Below are 16,011 nucleotides of genomic sequence, written 5' to 3'. Positions count from 1 at the left end.
ATACTTCTACTACTACTGATCAAAATTCATATTCGAAACAAGGAGTTTGTATTTCTATAAAATCAAGCATACCTTACAAACGAATATGTTTAAGCTCGCACATACAAGCCGTAGCTTTACAAATAATCTTAAACATAAAATTTACAGCGCTTTCACTGGTGGGATATATCCCAATTGGTATCGCAATCGTTTTCTCCACAAAAACTCTAAAATTTATTCTCCGTGCTCTCTACAATTTATTCTCCGAGATCTCCACATGGGCAAACTCGTGAGGGGCTAAAATTTCTATACAAAAATAAAAAAAAATCCACATTTGACGAAAGCAGATATGCGATGCAGGAAATCTACTGATGCATATTAATGACTTATCAGTACTACACGTGATGTCGCTCCATATTCTCGGGCTCACGTTTTCCAACAAATATCGTTGGAAAACACACTGTCTGCAGTTAAAAAATTCTATTTTAACAAGGGTGAGTTTCATACAGTACGTTGCTTGGAAAAGCCATGCGCACGTTTGCCTGTATTAAAAGCTATACGGAATCCTTCGACTTCGAGATGGAGCACCATCAACAAATTAAGGTATATCATTATAACACCCGGCGAAAAAATTAAAATGCTATGGGTACCTAGTCATATCGGTTTATTGGGAAGCGAGCAGGCTGACGTCATGGATGATGTCATGGAGAAGTTGGATCTTCAAAGATACATTGGAAGAGAAGTTAAAGAGAAAATTACGGAAGGAAATCTACAATAGAATCATTAGCACTATTCTTTTATTAACCCCCATTTAATTCCACCTTTATATTCAACAAATGTTGCGGAAATCGAGATGCAAACATTTTCGAGATTTCGCCTTGGTCATACAATTGCAACTCACTGATGGATCTTGAAGATGTCTTCCTCCTCTATCTGCAATTGCTGACAAATTCTCACTATAAAGCAAATTCTCTGTGACTGCCTTAACTTTTACTTGGACATTCTACAATCAGCTACAGAACAGAATATCAATACAATGTCACAAAAAAACTACTGGGCGCAACAGGAGGAAGCTGGCAAGGGAAAAGTTGCGCTTAGGTTGGATGATCTGTAAGATTAGGGTGCGCACAGCCTTGATAAGATGCTTCCGATGCTTGAAGTTCGGACTTTGCAGTAAATCGCAATGCTTAAAACTATATTGCGATAGCTTTGCAGATGGAGAGTCCTACCAAAACTGCACTTGCAGAGACTGTTATAAAAAACTGGAATATGAAGACGAACGTCAGAATGCGATTAAAAATTCCAGCGCTTTTAAGTAAGTAAAAAGTTTCGTACGAAATAACTACTTGCATAATTGAGTATTTTTTTTCTTAATTTGAATTTTAATTTGCTGTCAAGGAGGCCTTGCAGTTCATGTCAGTAGAAAATCTAATTAATATAACATTTCATTAGTAATTTCAGATTGAAAATTATAGTTGGTTGAGATCAAGGTGATATGGGCTTACATAATAAAGGTTGCAACTGCAAACGTTCAGGTTGCCTGAAAAATTATTGCGAATGCTATGAAGCAAAAATACCCTGCAGCTCTAATTGCAAATGCTATGGTAAGTACACTTATAGAAATGTATAGAATTCAGAATTGGAGTAATTTGAATTTTCTCGAGCGAAAAAGGATGTCGGAATGTTGAAGGTCGATCGAATTTGGATATGGATCCAATGGATCCAAGTATCGTGGTAACTACAGCGAATGCAGCAAATCAAATGTCAACCAATTGCCCAATGCCAATGCAAAAACGTCCCTACAAAAGGGCTAATTTAAACAATGTAGTGTCGGTTGAAACTGAGAGAGTAATAAAGGAAAACTCGAAAACGAATTTAAACGGCGCAGAACTATTGGCTACATCCAACAACACGTCGCCGCCATTGGAGAATCAACAATGCAATTTCATCACTCAAGAAATTATTGATGCTACCATACAATGCATGATTACGCAGGCGGATGAATGTGAAAAGATTGGCTTGCCGGCATACCAAATAGAAAAAATGGTTATAGAAGAACTTGGCCGATGTCTAGTTGAAATTATAGATTCCTCCATAGGTAACGCTGACAATGCTTTCGTCCACGATTGAAATTTAGCGACCTCTTAACCTCTTAATTTTAATTTTGTTATGAACAAATATATTTGCATTGATTACAAAAATGAAGAGAAAAAAGATGCACAGAAGCATTGCGAGGATACTTGTAAAACTTGATGTTTGATATCTTTCGAACATGTATACTTTTCGTATTCTTATCGTTACGAATGCAAACACCAATTATGCACTTCCTTCTCTAACAATATCCGTGCTACAAATCTCTACAAATATATGTGTACACATGTCGCAAAATTTGCAATGCATCGCAATTGTCTGGAATTAATTGTTGCTCTAAATTTCGCTTTTCCCACTGTTCGCTACAAAGACGTTTAAATCGTTCAAAAAATATTCTTGAAAGCAAGAGTGGCCACCCTACTGAATGTTTGCTTCTTTCAGTCTATTGGCTACGACGGCGTTAACGACTTTCAAACGGTAGTTTATTAAACAAAAGTTATGGAATTGTGCATTAATACAGAAAAAGGTTCTACATGGTGTAGTAAAATTTAAGCAGGTTATGAATTATTTTTTACATGTTTCTTGTTGTACGTTCACGTTGATTTTTTTTTTTTTTGGTTTTAAAACCATATCGTTGTGTTCAGATTTTCTGTAAAACAATATGGTAGCGCGGCTGCCTCGCTGTGCCAGCCCCCTTATGAAGCAGCAGAAATGTTGCGAAAATAAAAGAGTATTTGTGAACATTTATATATGGTCTGATGATAAGTTTTAAAAAAAGAAAGCATTGCAGTGTAAGCCCTGGGTGTGTACAAAATTGTCAACTAGAAAAGCTTGGCGTGGAGTGGCGAATAGAATTGGTGGAAAGATGAAGTTGGTCAAGAGATTGCCTCTGCATGAGGACCTGTTGTCTATGGCTAATTTTCTAAAGATTATCATTGCATCGCTTGTGATTAGATATCAGTTTATAAATAAGGCAAATCATGTCACTGCTAAGGTGGTAATAGGCAAATCAAGGTATTATATTTTAGTTGCGAAAATCAAGGAAACAAGTGATAATCGTGAGTTGAATTAAGAATTGAAGAACTGCGCGATAGAGAGACCGAATGATTCTCATTAACTAAAATTTTGTTGCAGACGAAATTAGCGAGTAAACGGAAGTTTTTCGGGTAGAAGCATAATGTTTGCCATTTTCTTTAAGTTAAATGTGAATGAAGCTAATTGCACCAAGAGCTAGTCGAAGACATTTCCATTGAATTCTGCATAGATTTTGCAGAGGAAAAGAGTCATAATTTCTGGCAGTGATCTGCAGTTGATATTTAACTATTGACACAAAACAAATAGGAAAGTTACATTCGGCGGGGTCGAATCTCGCATACCCATTAATACAATTGATAACTGATTGCGTCGAGTAGTTTTTCGTTTTCTCCCCGCTTTCTACCCACCACATGAACGCTTGATTCACTTAAAATTTTAATGTTTTAGGTTTTTACTAAACACCCCAAGGTTTTATGTATTAAATGGGTGGACTTGGACCAGTCAATCTCTACAATTATACTAAAGTTGGAGAACGTTAGTTTGCACTTTCAGTCTCTGCTCTCGATTATTTTTTTTTAATTACATTTACCGGAATAAAAGAAAGAATTATTTGTGATCCATAGCAGCTGTTATTGAGTTAATATTTCCTTCAAATATTCCCCGATGTTAGCAACTGACATGAAATGGTTCGCAATTTTGTAAATATTGCCTTTCGACGGGTACTATCTAATATAACTGCCTTCATTTCATAAGACGTTTAACAGTTTCTTTTAACGCCGCAATGTTCTGACTAAAATTAATTTCTTTTCGTGGATTGCTTCATTATAAATAACAATATTCCGAAATATTCGTTTTCTAAATCCTTGATGCAGAAAAATGGATGTATACGACAGAATCATTGGAATTTGTCTATGTTTATCTTATTTTAGTGAGCTCGCGAGTGTTTCAAAAATTGGGACGAGAGACTTGCCATGCGTATTATCAAAGGGTTATTGCAATTTTCAATTATTAGCCCAAAACTGTGTAACGATAGCGAAAGTACGACAGAATATCTGATTTCGATTATTATTCTAGTTCGCACTTTGTAGTTGACGTAAATGCCGATATATTTACATATATATAGTTAAGAGATATAGTTGATACATTTTCAACAAATGCCTTTGCAATTGAGAAAAATGATTAAAATACATTCATGCACATATGCACCTTCACATATATATGTACACAGATCACGTGCAATTTTTCTAATATTTGTAGTTTAATTTTGTTTTTTGAACATGTTCGCATTACTTTCTTTTAAAGGTACTAAACTGTATTTAATCTTTTTGATCTTTATAGAAAAACCTATAATTATGACTGAACTGAGGGCTTTTTGCGCTTGGAATTGTCGTAGTAGACGCATTTGCTTTTGCCAGTCACTGTATGCCGTAGACAACTATTCTTTTTTTGTCTGGCAAGCAATGAAACCGCGATGTTAAAACGATTCGAGATGACATTTTTATGCAATTTGCAATTCTTTTGTCATTGACATGATAATCTCCACTTTTAAATTGTTGAAATCAAAATTGACAATTGGGATACTGTTGAGCCAGTATCAGCATAAGCTTCTAAACGTGTTTGGTGGGTTTCGGTAGCAAACTTCTTCAAGTTAAACAACAAATGTAGAGGATGTCGAAAATGCAATTTCGAGCGCTCCACGATTAGCGTCAGCGTACGCTGAATAAATCAATACTATTAAATGGAACATTGTTATTTTATGTAGAGGAAGGTCTAAGCCATCGAATTCAACTATTAATGTATCCTTGTATTTTCGATTTCTTTATTATTTTTATTTGTAGAAGTCGCTGGCCAAAATATATGCAACCTCCTAATATCTCACTATTTCGTGTTTTAAAAATAATAACAGCAAACGGTGTTGACTCAAACGAAAGCGAACATATTTTTATGCTTTTTTTTTTTTATTATCGTTATTATTATCGCAAATAGGAAATATACAGAAATTAATTCAATTTTTGTTCTCGTAATAATAGACAAATTCATAAATCATATAAACAAATCAGTTCGTATATTATCAAAAAAGGGGAAAAATAAAAACTCTTCAATAAATTAACGACTTAATACTGACAACATCTTACGATAAATTTTTGATCTTTCTCTCGCTTCTCTCCGTATTCTTCAGTAGATTGCTTCGGAATTCATTTCATAAATGCCCTGTTTTGCTGATTTACCAAAAGTCGTCAATAACTATGATGAGTAAAATTGAGTATAAATTAAAAAGTTTTCTATATTTGTCACATACCATCATCGTATTCTGGAAAACGCCCATAAACATGAAAGAAATGATTGTAAATATCTCCCATGTCATCTTCATCGTGAAACAAGAAGTCTTCATCATTGTCGCTGTCCATATCTCCATAATCTCCAAGATAATAAATATCATCATCATCATCGTTTTCGTCAAATTCCGAACCATCATAAATATCATCATAAATATCTTCGACATCATCATAGAAATGACCATCGAAGAATGGAACATCAAATGTGATTTTCAATATGTCTGAATATTTTTTAACATCTGGATTCTGCAAAAAAAAAAAAAATTATATAAGAAAACCTATAACATGATCTAATTTGATCTGCTACTTAAAAACAAGGACTAGTCATCAATAATTGATTTCAAAATTATTATTTGCATCTTCCGCCTGCCCTTGGCTACTTATGGTAAAAACTTATATTAATCAAAATTTAAAATTCAGCCTTTTTCATTTATACTAGCATATAATGGTTGTAAGAAAATTGGGCATAGATGTAATCAGGAGCAACGACATTTCAAAGTAAAACAGAAACAAGAAAGTAAAACAGTTTGGCGAATGAAGGGATTTACATGACTTTATGTTGTTATATAACGAATAGACGTATATATCTTGTGTAGAGTCCTAGCTATTAGTGCTTAACCTACTTTAATCCATGAATTTATTTGTTTAGGCCACTATATACAATGTATTAGATATAATGCTGTTCAAGGGTCAAGCTAGCAACATAAGACCGCTTTACATGAACATATTACTGTTCCTATTCTTCAAGTTACAATACCTGAAGAACTGGATAACGAATCTGGTATATTGTTATTTGGCGATCGGATACTTTGAGGAATTTATTAAAAATAAGGACGGTTTTAATATATTGGATGTATTGTAATCGATTTTTTTAACATCCATTGTGTAATGTATATGTGAAATATTTCATTCACGCGGACAAACCCCTCATAGTTTAATGAGAAACTACACATTTGACTTTCTTCCTGGCATATTAGGGTGGATAGTAAGCCATCGAATTAATTTAATTGTTTGCGGAATTTATCAGAGAAATAAGTTCTTTGACTTTCAATGCATCAAATAAACTCCCGAGATCGTTATTGTTTCTAATTACGGGCGGACACACTTTGCTTAAACTATTCATTATAGGCAAGAGATCAAGTTAGTTTGAATTATGACTCGAAAAAAAGACAGGGAAACATTCGTAAATCAATTAATTAATTTTGCTATTCACACTGAAAATATATCAATTATGAAATTGCGAAAGCCTCTTGCATAGTTAGAAATACTTGGCAACCCTGATCCTACGTTCTTCTTGTTACGAGTACTAAAAAAAAAAAAAAGGGCAAGTAGGAGAACTTGTCTGATTAATTAATTTTCGAATGCATTATTTATCTTCGGTAACTGTAACTTTTTATCTAATTAATTTATTCATGATCGTGTCGCTGGATTGTGAATTAAAATAAACAATTTACTTTTACTTCCTCTTCGATTGCCTCGTAAACATAATCAAAGCAAATAGCTGCAGACAATAAAGAAACTAATTAAGCACTTCAAGCTTCTTGCTTTACGCTGGAATATCAACCACGTTCTCCTCTCATTACATTTGCCAAGGTTGCACTTCTTTCTCTCGCTCTCTGTCTTCCTTTTTGTTGTTAACAATTACTTCCTTATATATAGATAATCCCAAATTAAACGGGACTTTACGCGTGAAAAGTATAGGAATGTAACTAGAGGTTTTGAAAACTTAAGATCATGTATTTACTTTACATGACCCATTAGCAAAAGGAAAAGCTTTTCCTTTCTTATACAAAACAAGTTGTTTAACATTGACATCTAATCTGTTTGCCTTAATAGTTGGAAAACAGCAAACGACAAAATAAATATAAGCAACGACACACATTTTGCTCTTCTGAAATATTTTAGAAAGGTTGATGTGAAATTCAATTTAATAAGAAGATCAACTTTTCATTTTAGATCACGTTTACCCCAAAATAAAAAGCAAATATACTGAAGATTGTCTAATGGCTTGTAGTGTAAAATGATCTAAATATCATTTGTGTGATTTATGAGTAGGAATTCAAGACTGAAAGGAGGTGGTCGATATGAAAAGAAAGGGCACTCGTCGGGCCAATCAATTTATGTGGACTCACTTTGTACTTTATTTGTTGTTTTCATTCGTCACCAGGAATTTTTTTCATTTTTGAGAGGTATAGAATAAAAATATATATAAAAAAAGACAAAAATATGCTTAAGCGACATGGTGAAGAGTCTATGCGGAAATAGCAGCAGAGTAATGAAGCCTGAGTAGAGCCGAATTTAATGGTAAGCAACTGATAGTTTGAAGTTGGTCTTATCTTAAAACTTTATAATACGAAACTTTAGAATGAAAAAAAAGTAATGAAATTAGATTTGTCTTAGGTCAGATTTGTGCTTGTCACCACCTCAAATCGATGCACAAATGTTGTGCCCTGCTGCGCCAAACGCAAGCTCCTGAGATGGGAGAGATAATTTGGTAATTACTACTAATCCCCTAAAATCTTTGAACAAATCTCAGTCACAAAAATACCTAATTTGTATGTCTCTCTCTCTCTCTCTCTCTTGAGATTTTTGGTCGATCTAATTCCATCTTCATGTGCATTTAACCACATAAGCGCTATCATTTGACATATGTATCTTCTTATAGATATTTTCTTCTAGTTTGCAATGGAGTCCATGCGTAGTCTTATTTGGCCTGACTTAAAACGTCCTTTGTCATTTATATACAAATTCATTTATCTAAAATCAATATAACAAATATATATAAATTATGTATGCCGTGTGTTCACTTCAATATAACTCAAGGAAATGAGATTATTAATCAATTTAATGTAAACAAAAACGAAGTAAATATGGAAGCAGCATATCCGATTGAAGAGCTTCAAGTATCGGACCTGCTTTTTGTAATTTCACACGGAAATCTTTTATAATAAAAAAAGAAAAATAATGGTTTCAAATGGAGAAATATCTATTAAGTTGCGTTGCTGGAGCGGGACACTGCAAAGTGTTCAGTTAGGAACATAAACTCAAAATCTATTCTTATCCAAGAAATAGTTAAAGGTTTAACTAATATTTGTCCTTTATCGAAAGTTGTAAAAAAACAAAACACAAGAATTCGAAGAAACTAAAACATGTAAAATCAACCTCGCCGGATTAGCGAACATTTGGTCTCTCCAAAAAAATAGACAGCATCCCATTTCCTCTAGGCATTACTAGTATTCTTAATATCCATAATTTTTTATAATCTCCAGCACTCTGTATTCATCCTGATATAGTCCTTTCTCTACAATTCCTAATACATAAGTAGACTGCTATGGTTGCCATGTGTACCTAAGTATATAATATTAAATAAAGTATAATAGATAGCACGTATTGTCATAAAGTCCAAATTTTCGAGCGACATTTTCATGTCGTTTATCAGAAAATGGGAGCATATTAAAATTTTACACTTAATGTATGTATGTATAAATACTCAATAGCCCCTCTCGTAGAGTGGAAGAGGTCGAAAAACTCTTACAATCATAACGTTTTTTAATATCGGCCTTGTTTGAGCCAAGAGATGTCGGCGTACTAAATTTTGTCAAAATATTTGAAAAATTGCGCGCCATATGTTGAACACAAGAAAACAACGTAGACGAACAGAGAAGTTTCAATCGGAATAATAACAGAAGGGATGAAGGAGCACTTATGTATCCATAGCTACAAAAAGGGAAGAACTAATGACGAAGACAGTGACTTCTGCAGGCTTAAAACTGCTTTTAGGCAGAACATCTTGACAGAATAGCAGCAGCGACGACAAAATCACTCGCAAGGAAGCTAGACTTACACGCTCAGCCCAAATGTGCATTAACGGTTGCGGAGGAAACAAGCAGAAGTTAATCTCTTCCTAAGCCAAGTTTTCACTGGTCATGGAAATTTGTCGAGGCACAAACGACGATGCGCCTCATGCTGTTTTTACCTGCTGACCTTGGACGTGTTTGAGAAACAGACTTTTAAGATCTATGCAGTTTTAAAATAGCCCGGGTAATTTTCAAACGATCAGGTTAATGGACACCGAAAGTAATAATCTCAGCCGAGGATGGGGAAAAACATTAACGCGAAAGTGGTTCCTGGATGGTTTGACCTCAGTGTAGGGTCACTAAGCAGTTTGTTGCCATTACGCCCATTAAAATGAAAAAATAGGTGGATCAATTCCTTCTAGTTGTTGCACACCGGATCCGCACAAACTTACCGTGCACTTGTACCTCAAATTATGTAGGGTTTAAAAATGCAAAGCTTGAGACAATTCAAAAACAATATGCTAAATCACGCCCTAGCTCTCTTTTTGCAATCGTACGTTTTACAAGAATGAAAATTGTTTCATTCCCGACATGATTGTGAACTTTGAAGATATAGTAAAAAAAATCATTAAATCGTTAACGTTCACTTACTTCAAAAATAAAGCGATCAATTCCAGAACGATTGGCAAAAATCAGTAATGGTTCCTTGCGTTGTTGTTTCCGTAGAACCTTACACGTCTCTAAAACAAATTGATCCGCCAATTGTTTGCAGCGCGTAATATTGACACGCTTTAATTTAAGACATTTTCTTAATAAATGCAACAGACTTTCGCTGGTGAAATTATTACAGCCTTTTACGTTGATCTCTTCTAATTCAGTTAACTCTGCAAATTCCTTGAGGGTGCCATCAACCAAAGCTTCGTTTAGAGGGCAGCAAAGAATTTTTAATTTCTTCAACTGGGCAATGCTTACAGTATTATTATAATTGATACAATGTGCGGCTTTCAATTTCAATGATTCTAATTGGTGGGCTTGATGCGTAGCTAATTCGCTGAATATTTGTGATCGTAAAAATTCTTGGGCGAATAATTCAAGATTTTTAAGCTTTGGTAATTTGGCTATGCATTCATATTGAGCTGAGTCGCAAGACATTTTTAATGTTTCCAAATTTCGGCAATACTTGGCAATGCCTTGAAAAGCTGACGTATCTAAACGATTGCAAAGTTTTATATCAAGTATTCGTAATCCTGTCAGAGATTTACATATTTCAACTAAAGCAGTACTTTGAATACCACTGCAACCATATAAAGAAAGCTCTTGAACTCCGCACAATTGCTCAATATATTTTCCAGTTATTTCACAATTCCGGGGTACGCGTAAGATTTTTAAATTTGTTAACTTTTTTAATACATCCACACAACGATCAGTCAAGGTGACATCTTGCAGTTCCAGTTCGTTTAAGCATTTCATTCTTTGCAATAATCTTTTTAAAAACAGTGGCTTAAAACGCGTAGTATCAATGGTAACCGTCTTAACATTTATACAATGTGTGCCTAAAAATTCACCAATCCGCCTACTTTTTCTCGCCGTTATTGTACCCATCAATGTCTCCACATGCGGCCCAACAATTTGTAAAAAGTCTCGCAATTGCCACAACGTAAGAGTCTGAACTTCTTCTAGAATTAGTTTTTTATATTTAATTTTAGATATCATCTCAAAAACATCGCGAAAACGCTGGCATGTACGGGCGAACTGAATTTGGTCGCGTAAATGTAAATGCTTACAAATCTGTTCTAAACAGTCATCGTTTAAGTTTAATATTGAGGCAGATGGAACGGTTTGTTCTAAATTTTCATCCTTCTCTGCTTTGTCCACATTCTGTTGTTGTGCATCAGGTTGATGCCAGCTGTCGCATGCCTTCACACCAATAGGTTTACAGTTAACAAAGTGATACGGCGTTTTCAAAACACTGTAAACAATGTAAAAATATTTGTTAAATCAAGGACAATTATTTAAAGCTGTTCTATATCATAATTAAAAAATAATCATGCTCGTTCGTAAAAAGAACTTTAATTCGCAAAGTTTTTGCTAACTAAAGGGAAGGAAACACATTCAATAAATTATATAAAAATGGTATGTTTCAAAGTTTTTAATAAGAGAAGAAGAAATTTTCGATGTTAAAAAAGATGAATCATCCACAAAGTTATTGGGGGTCAAATTAATTTACTTCCCATTCTACGTCTTAGCATTGAAATGCGATTAAATATTTTTTTGATTGAATCAACAAAATAGCATTTTTGCAAGAAATGTTATTGCATCGTTTCATACTGGTTTTTAAACATGTCCAATTCCCACGAAACAACGTCTTTTCGCACAGAAAAATCTTTAGTTTTCCACGAAATCTAAATTTGAAATTAGGAAAGCCACTGAACTGTAAAGGAATACTATTGCGTTGGTCATTACGTGAAGATTTATTCTGAAGTGACAATGGCAAAAATTTTATATCTCAACTTTTGGGCAGCGAGGATATTCCAAACGATTGTCCTTAATAGATTGAAAGTGGGTCTGGTACAGATTCAAGTCGAGAAACCGTTATCAGTCCAATATTTACATCCATCGCATTATATGTCGCATTGAAAAACATATCTATTACAACATCTCTAAGCAAGCGTGCGTGCAAACGTGTTACCAGCTCTCCCTATATATAAGCACAATCAGCGGTAAAAATTGATAATAATTTATCGTAAGTTATTGTTCGAATGATTGTAAAACACTTACAATACGCAAAAAATTACTATTGATCGATTTTTTAGGACGAAGCGCTTTCATCACTTGCACGAGGATACCTACTCTAACTGTTCTCCGTTTTGATTACTGTATCTGCTGACACGCATTTTTAATTAACCAGTGCTTCTTTATTTGTTCCAACATTGTTTCAAAGGAGAACTAATTCAATCCACCCTTTTTTTTTTTTTCTTTAATACGCAAGGTGTTTAGAAAAGCAACTATATAATGTATCTCGTAAACTTTGTGCTTCAGACCAACGCCTAAACGTTATCAGAGTTTCTCATATTTCAAGCGATGATAAACTTTGATGCTGGCCCTTGATCGTATCGATTTGACCCATTTAATATTGGCATATAAAATAATTATAAAAGAAATAATAAACTTACCTGGCTGCTGATTTCGGATCAGCGAAATTAACAAATCCTACTTTAGGAGCTCGATTCCGATGATTATTGGGGTTTGCTGGTCTTCTGACGCTCAATTTTATAATTTTCCCAAATTTTTGAAAATATTCGGTTAAGTGAGTTTCAGTAATCTACGTTAAAAAAGAACTAAAAAGGTTAAAATTTTGAAATTTTTTTCTTGATGTGTGATATAAAACCTTTTGGGCTATTTTGTAAACGAATATGTTATAGATCAAGACATTGTCCTCGGTGTATGCTTCATTATCAACAAAGTTGAAATTTGCATTGTCTATATAGGTGATACAAAAAATTAACATCAGTTAGAAGAAAGTCTCCATTATCTAATAAATTGGTCGCTTACCATCGTCTAAGCCCATTATTTCTTTTAATATTTTTGTATTGATATCAATTACTTATTAATTATTGACTACCTAAAAAATTCGTGGTTTTTATGTTTTTTTTTTATTTTTTTATTTTCGCAAAAATTTAGTCAACAATGAAGTTTCTCATAAAATTGAATAAAATACCGGAGCATTACACTACTACTATCTAACACTCAGATATTTACTTGCATTGAAAAACATGTGTGCCAACATACAGGCAAATTTGACGTACAATAAGCTAACAACATATTTTTACAACTGGAACATAGGCGAAAGCGAGAAAGGTAATGTTTGTTTTTCAATAATCGAATACTCCGCTTCCAGGGGCAAACTTTACAATCATCGAATGCGTAATTTTGCTGATCAAAGAACAACATTTGAACTAAAAATTTTTTTCTTTTTAATTTTTCGGTTATCCCAGTTAGCTGATGTTAGTATATCGTGTGATGAAAGTTTTATGATAATCACTAAAAAAGTATAACTTTACTCTCTTTCTATATTACCATCAAACTATAAAAGTAAATATATTTGGAGGAAAAATGGAAAATTCACAAGAAGAATACGAAAATAATTTTTCTTTTTATAAATACTTACTTTAATTATAAACGCGCTGTACGAAAAAAATTTCAAAAATCCTGATGGAAAAATGCTTGAAATGTTTTATAAAAACGTTGAATAAATACTCTATTGTAACAACAAACCATGCAGCAGCCATAGCACTACAATTGCTAAAATTGAAAGACGAAAAAAAGAATAATCACTAAGCTGAAAAGGCTGATTTAGCAAATAACAGTAGATAGGCGAAGAAAGGACGATGTCCATTTCACTATGGGGCTCGCAGACACAAGAACATTCCCAAGAGAGATGAGCGATTAGATGGTAAGATGATGAAGACGAAGAAGAACACAAGATAGACCTGCTTAGGTATACCAAAGGCAGTGCCTTAATTGCATTGAAAAGAAATTTTGGTAAAGTACATCTTTTAAGCAAAACTTTTTTTCTTATTTTCATTCAAAAATTAGTACAAAAAAGTTACAAAAATTGAATTAAAATTCCAGAATTGAATTATAAAATATCAAAAATTGTACTGATAAAATAAATTAAGCCTTAATTTTTCAAACCTGATTGTAACAAAAGCGAGGAAGCACTTCGCCTTCCCCGATCCGCATTAGCCCTAATATAGTTTGTGCAAGTTATAGAATTGTTAGGGAAAAATATTTTTTTTTGTTTATATAACTCTATGCGTGTATGAACATGTATTTACGCACCTTTAAAATCGTCAATTCTAGTCTTAATTAAGTTACTTTTAAGTTTTTTTTTGTATTGTGTTGTACAGCTATCTCTAAAGAATTGCATTAGTAGTTGTTATAAATTTATTAAATGTTAATAAACCTCTATATGTTATTATGCATGTTTTATGAATTTTTAATATCGGGAATTGATCATTTTTCTACTTGCGATAAGTTGGATTAAAAAATCTGGTATATAAAATGGGAAATTAACGCTGAAAATTCCAAATTTTTGATTGTTTATTGCATCAGTTTTATTCCAGAGCTTACGTAATGTACCTTAATTATTCGTGGAACGATTATAATTACATCGTCAACCAGTTTACCTAACATTTTCATCATTTGCAACGTAAAGTGCTCACAGTTAGAAGTGTTTGAATCAATTTATATATGCATGTCGTACAATACATATCCACTCTGGCTTTGTGCGCTATCACTTAAAGCATTTTTCCTACTTTTTTTTAAAACTATTTCCATAAACATGGCCGCAGTGCGCGCACAAAAATGTCAAACCGTCTTTGAAACCCATGTGCTGTCTGCACATATTTCCTTTAGGGAAAAATCTAACGCGGATTTTTGGACTACAAAGTAAGAACATTTCCGGTGTAGTCTTACTTTTGAATGGGATGAATATTAAAAAAAGGGCGCATTGCAATTTTCACAATCAAGAAGAAATTGTCATTTTTTTTGGAATAGTCGAAATTTCGTGATTGTCGAATACCGAATATTTTTTAAGTATGAACCTTTTCTTAGACAATAAAGCAAGTATATGTCTTTTATGCGTTGCGACTAGCTGCTGCATAGTAGTCCTCGACCAATCTGAGAGTTGACTCAAGGAACGTGTGCAAGCATATTAAAAAAATGATGAAAAAGTAGTTTTTCACAAAAGCAATGCCCATCACATCCTTAAAGCGAGCAAACTAATAAATGTTTTCTTGCCTAGAAACTTGGCTCTAAGGTAAGACAGCTAAGAAACATGAAGTGATTTACCCACGAGAAAATGAATTTTCTTATGCATTTTAGTCCATTGGATACATTCAAGCGTTAGAGGACGACCCTGCACATTTTCATTGACCATCAATTAATTATTAATTGGAAGCATTTGTCATTAAAATTATCCCAAGGCAAAGAAAAATTTTTTGCTGAACGTTTTTTCAACAACTACTTACCGGCGGTTTGAAAGTAGGAAAACTTTTTTTTTGTATTGTTCAATTATCACTTTGGAATTCCACAACGCCTACAGTTTCCACATAATTAGCAATTTTCTCTTACAGGCGTCATGTTCAACTTTCAAATGTTGGGAAGCCGTCTTTTCTTTTCGTGTGTAATTTCCAAAATCCGTAAAAAAAGACGCACAAAAATATATTCAGAGAAAAGACGTGCAAAATTTCAGAGAGCGAATATATAATGCAGACCTGCAAAGCGGTACACCCTTATATGTCCTCCTTTGACAGTGAATAAACATGTAATGAAACCGTTTTTGAAATCATGTAATTTATTTGAAATTAACTGTTTTTTAATAACACATGTATAAGTTTTCTATTTAAAGCGTTCTTGATAAATGTAAAACTCTTTATAGAATGAAAGCGTTGACGATCATAAGGAACTCGCAAACTCACGCACTCATCTCTAATCATACTAGCAAGAAATCCGAACTCTTCAATAATTAGAGTTTTTAGAGCCGAGTTCAAAGTGTTGATTCGTACATATACTTGTATGTATGCACTATCCATATGCTGAATACATTATCAAATTAAACAAAGTTTTCGCTAAATTCCCTGTTGAAAGGCAAAGCACAGAGTCGCTTATAATATATATAAATGGTTGAGTGCCCAACTAACAACTTAAATGTTAACGACAATCAGCTATGTTAAACGCGCAATTTAACAGACCAGAGGGATTCAACTCTG

The 16,011-nt window shown here is 33.6% G+C and overlaps 1 protein-coding gene across 1 annotated transcript; it reads right to left on the bottom strand.

Moving 5' to 3' along the window:
* Positions 1 to 5,086: 5,086 nt before the first annotated feature.
* On the bottom strand, positions 5,087 to 13,058 carry LOC119636744. The gene is made up of 6 exons (XM_038032327.1): positions 12,791 to 13,058; positions 12,627 to 12,718; positions 12,412 to 12,560; positions 9,890 to 11,207; positions 5,405 to 5,687; positions 5,087 to 5,349 (listed from the first exon to the last, which is right to left on the bottom strand). The coding sequence occupies exons 1-6, from the start codon at positions 12,804 to 12,806 to the stop codon at positions 5,330 to 5,332; spliced, it is 1,878 nt and encodes a 625-aa protein (XP_037888255.1). The 5' UTR covers positions 12,807 to 13,058; the 3' UTR covers positions 5,087 to 5,329.
* Positions 13,059 to 16,011: the final 2,953 nt, after the last annotated feature.

The sequence above is a fragment of the Glossina fuscipes genome, unplaced genomic scaffold (assembly GCF_014805625.2).
Source record: "Glossina fuscipes isolate IAEA_lab_2018 unplaced genomic scaffold, Yale_Gfus_2 28, whole genome shotgun sequence".
Classification (NCBI taxonomy): Eukaryota; Metazoa; Arthropoda; class Insecta; order Diptera; family Glossinidae; genus Glossina; species Glossina fuscipes.
Note: the sequence above shows the minus strand (reverse complement) of the source record. Positions and strands in the feature narration are given on the sequence as shown.

What these genes read in the sequence shown, in the direction of transcription:
- LOC119636744 (XM_038032327.1), bottom strand. An exon ending in TTTACAAAATAGCCCAAAAG is followed by an intron (nt 12,561 to 12,626) that starts GTTTTATATCAC and finishes TTTTTAACGTAG; the next exon opens with ATTACTGAAACTCACTTAAC. An exon ending in GATCCGAAATCAGCAGCCAG is followed by an intron (nt 11,208 to 12,411) that starts GTAAGTTTATTA and finishes CATTGTTTACAG; the next exon opens with TGTTTTGAAAACGCCGTATC.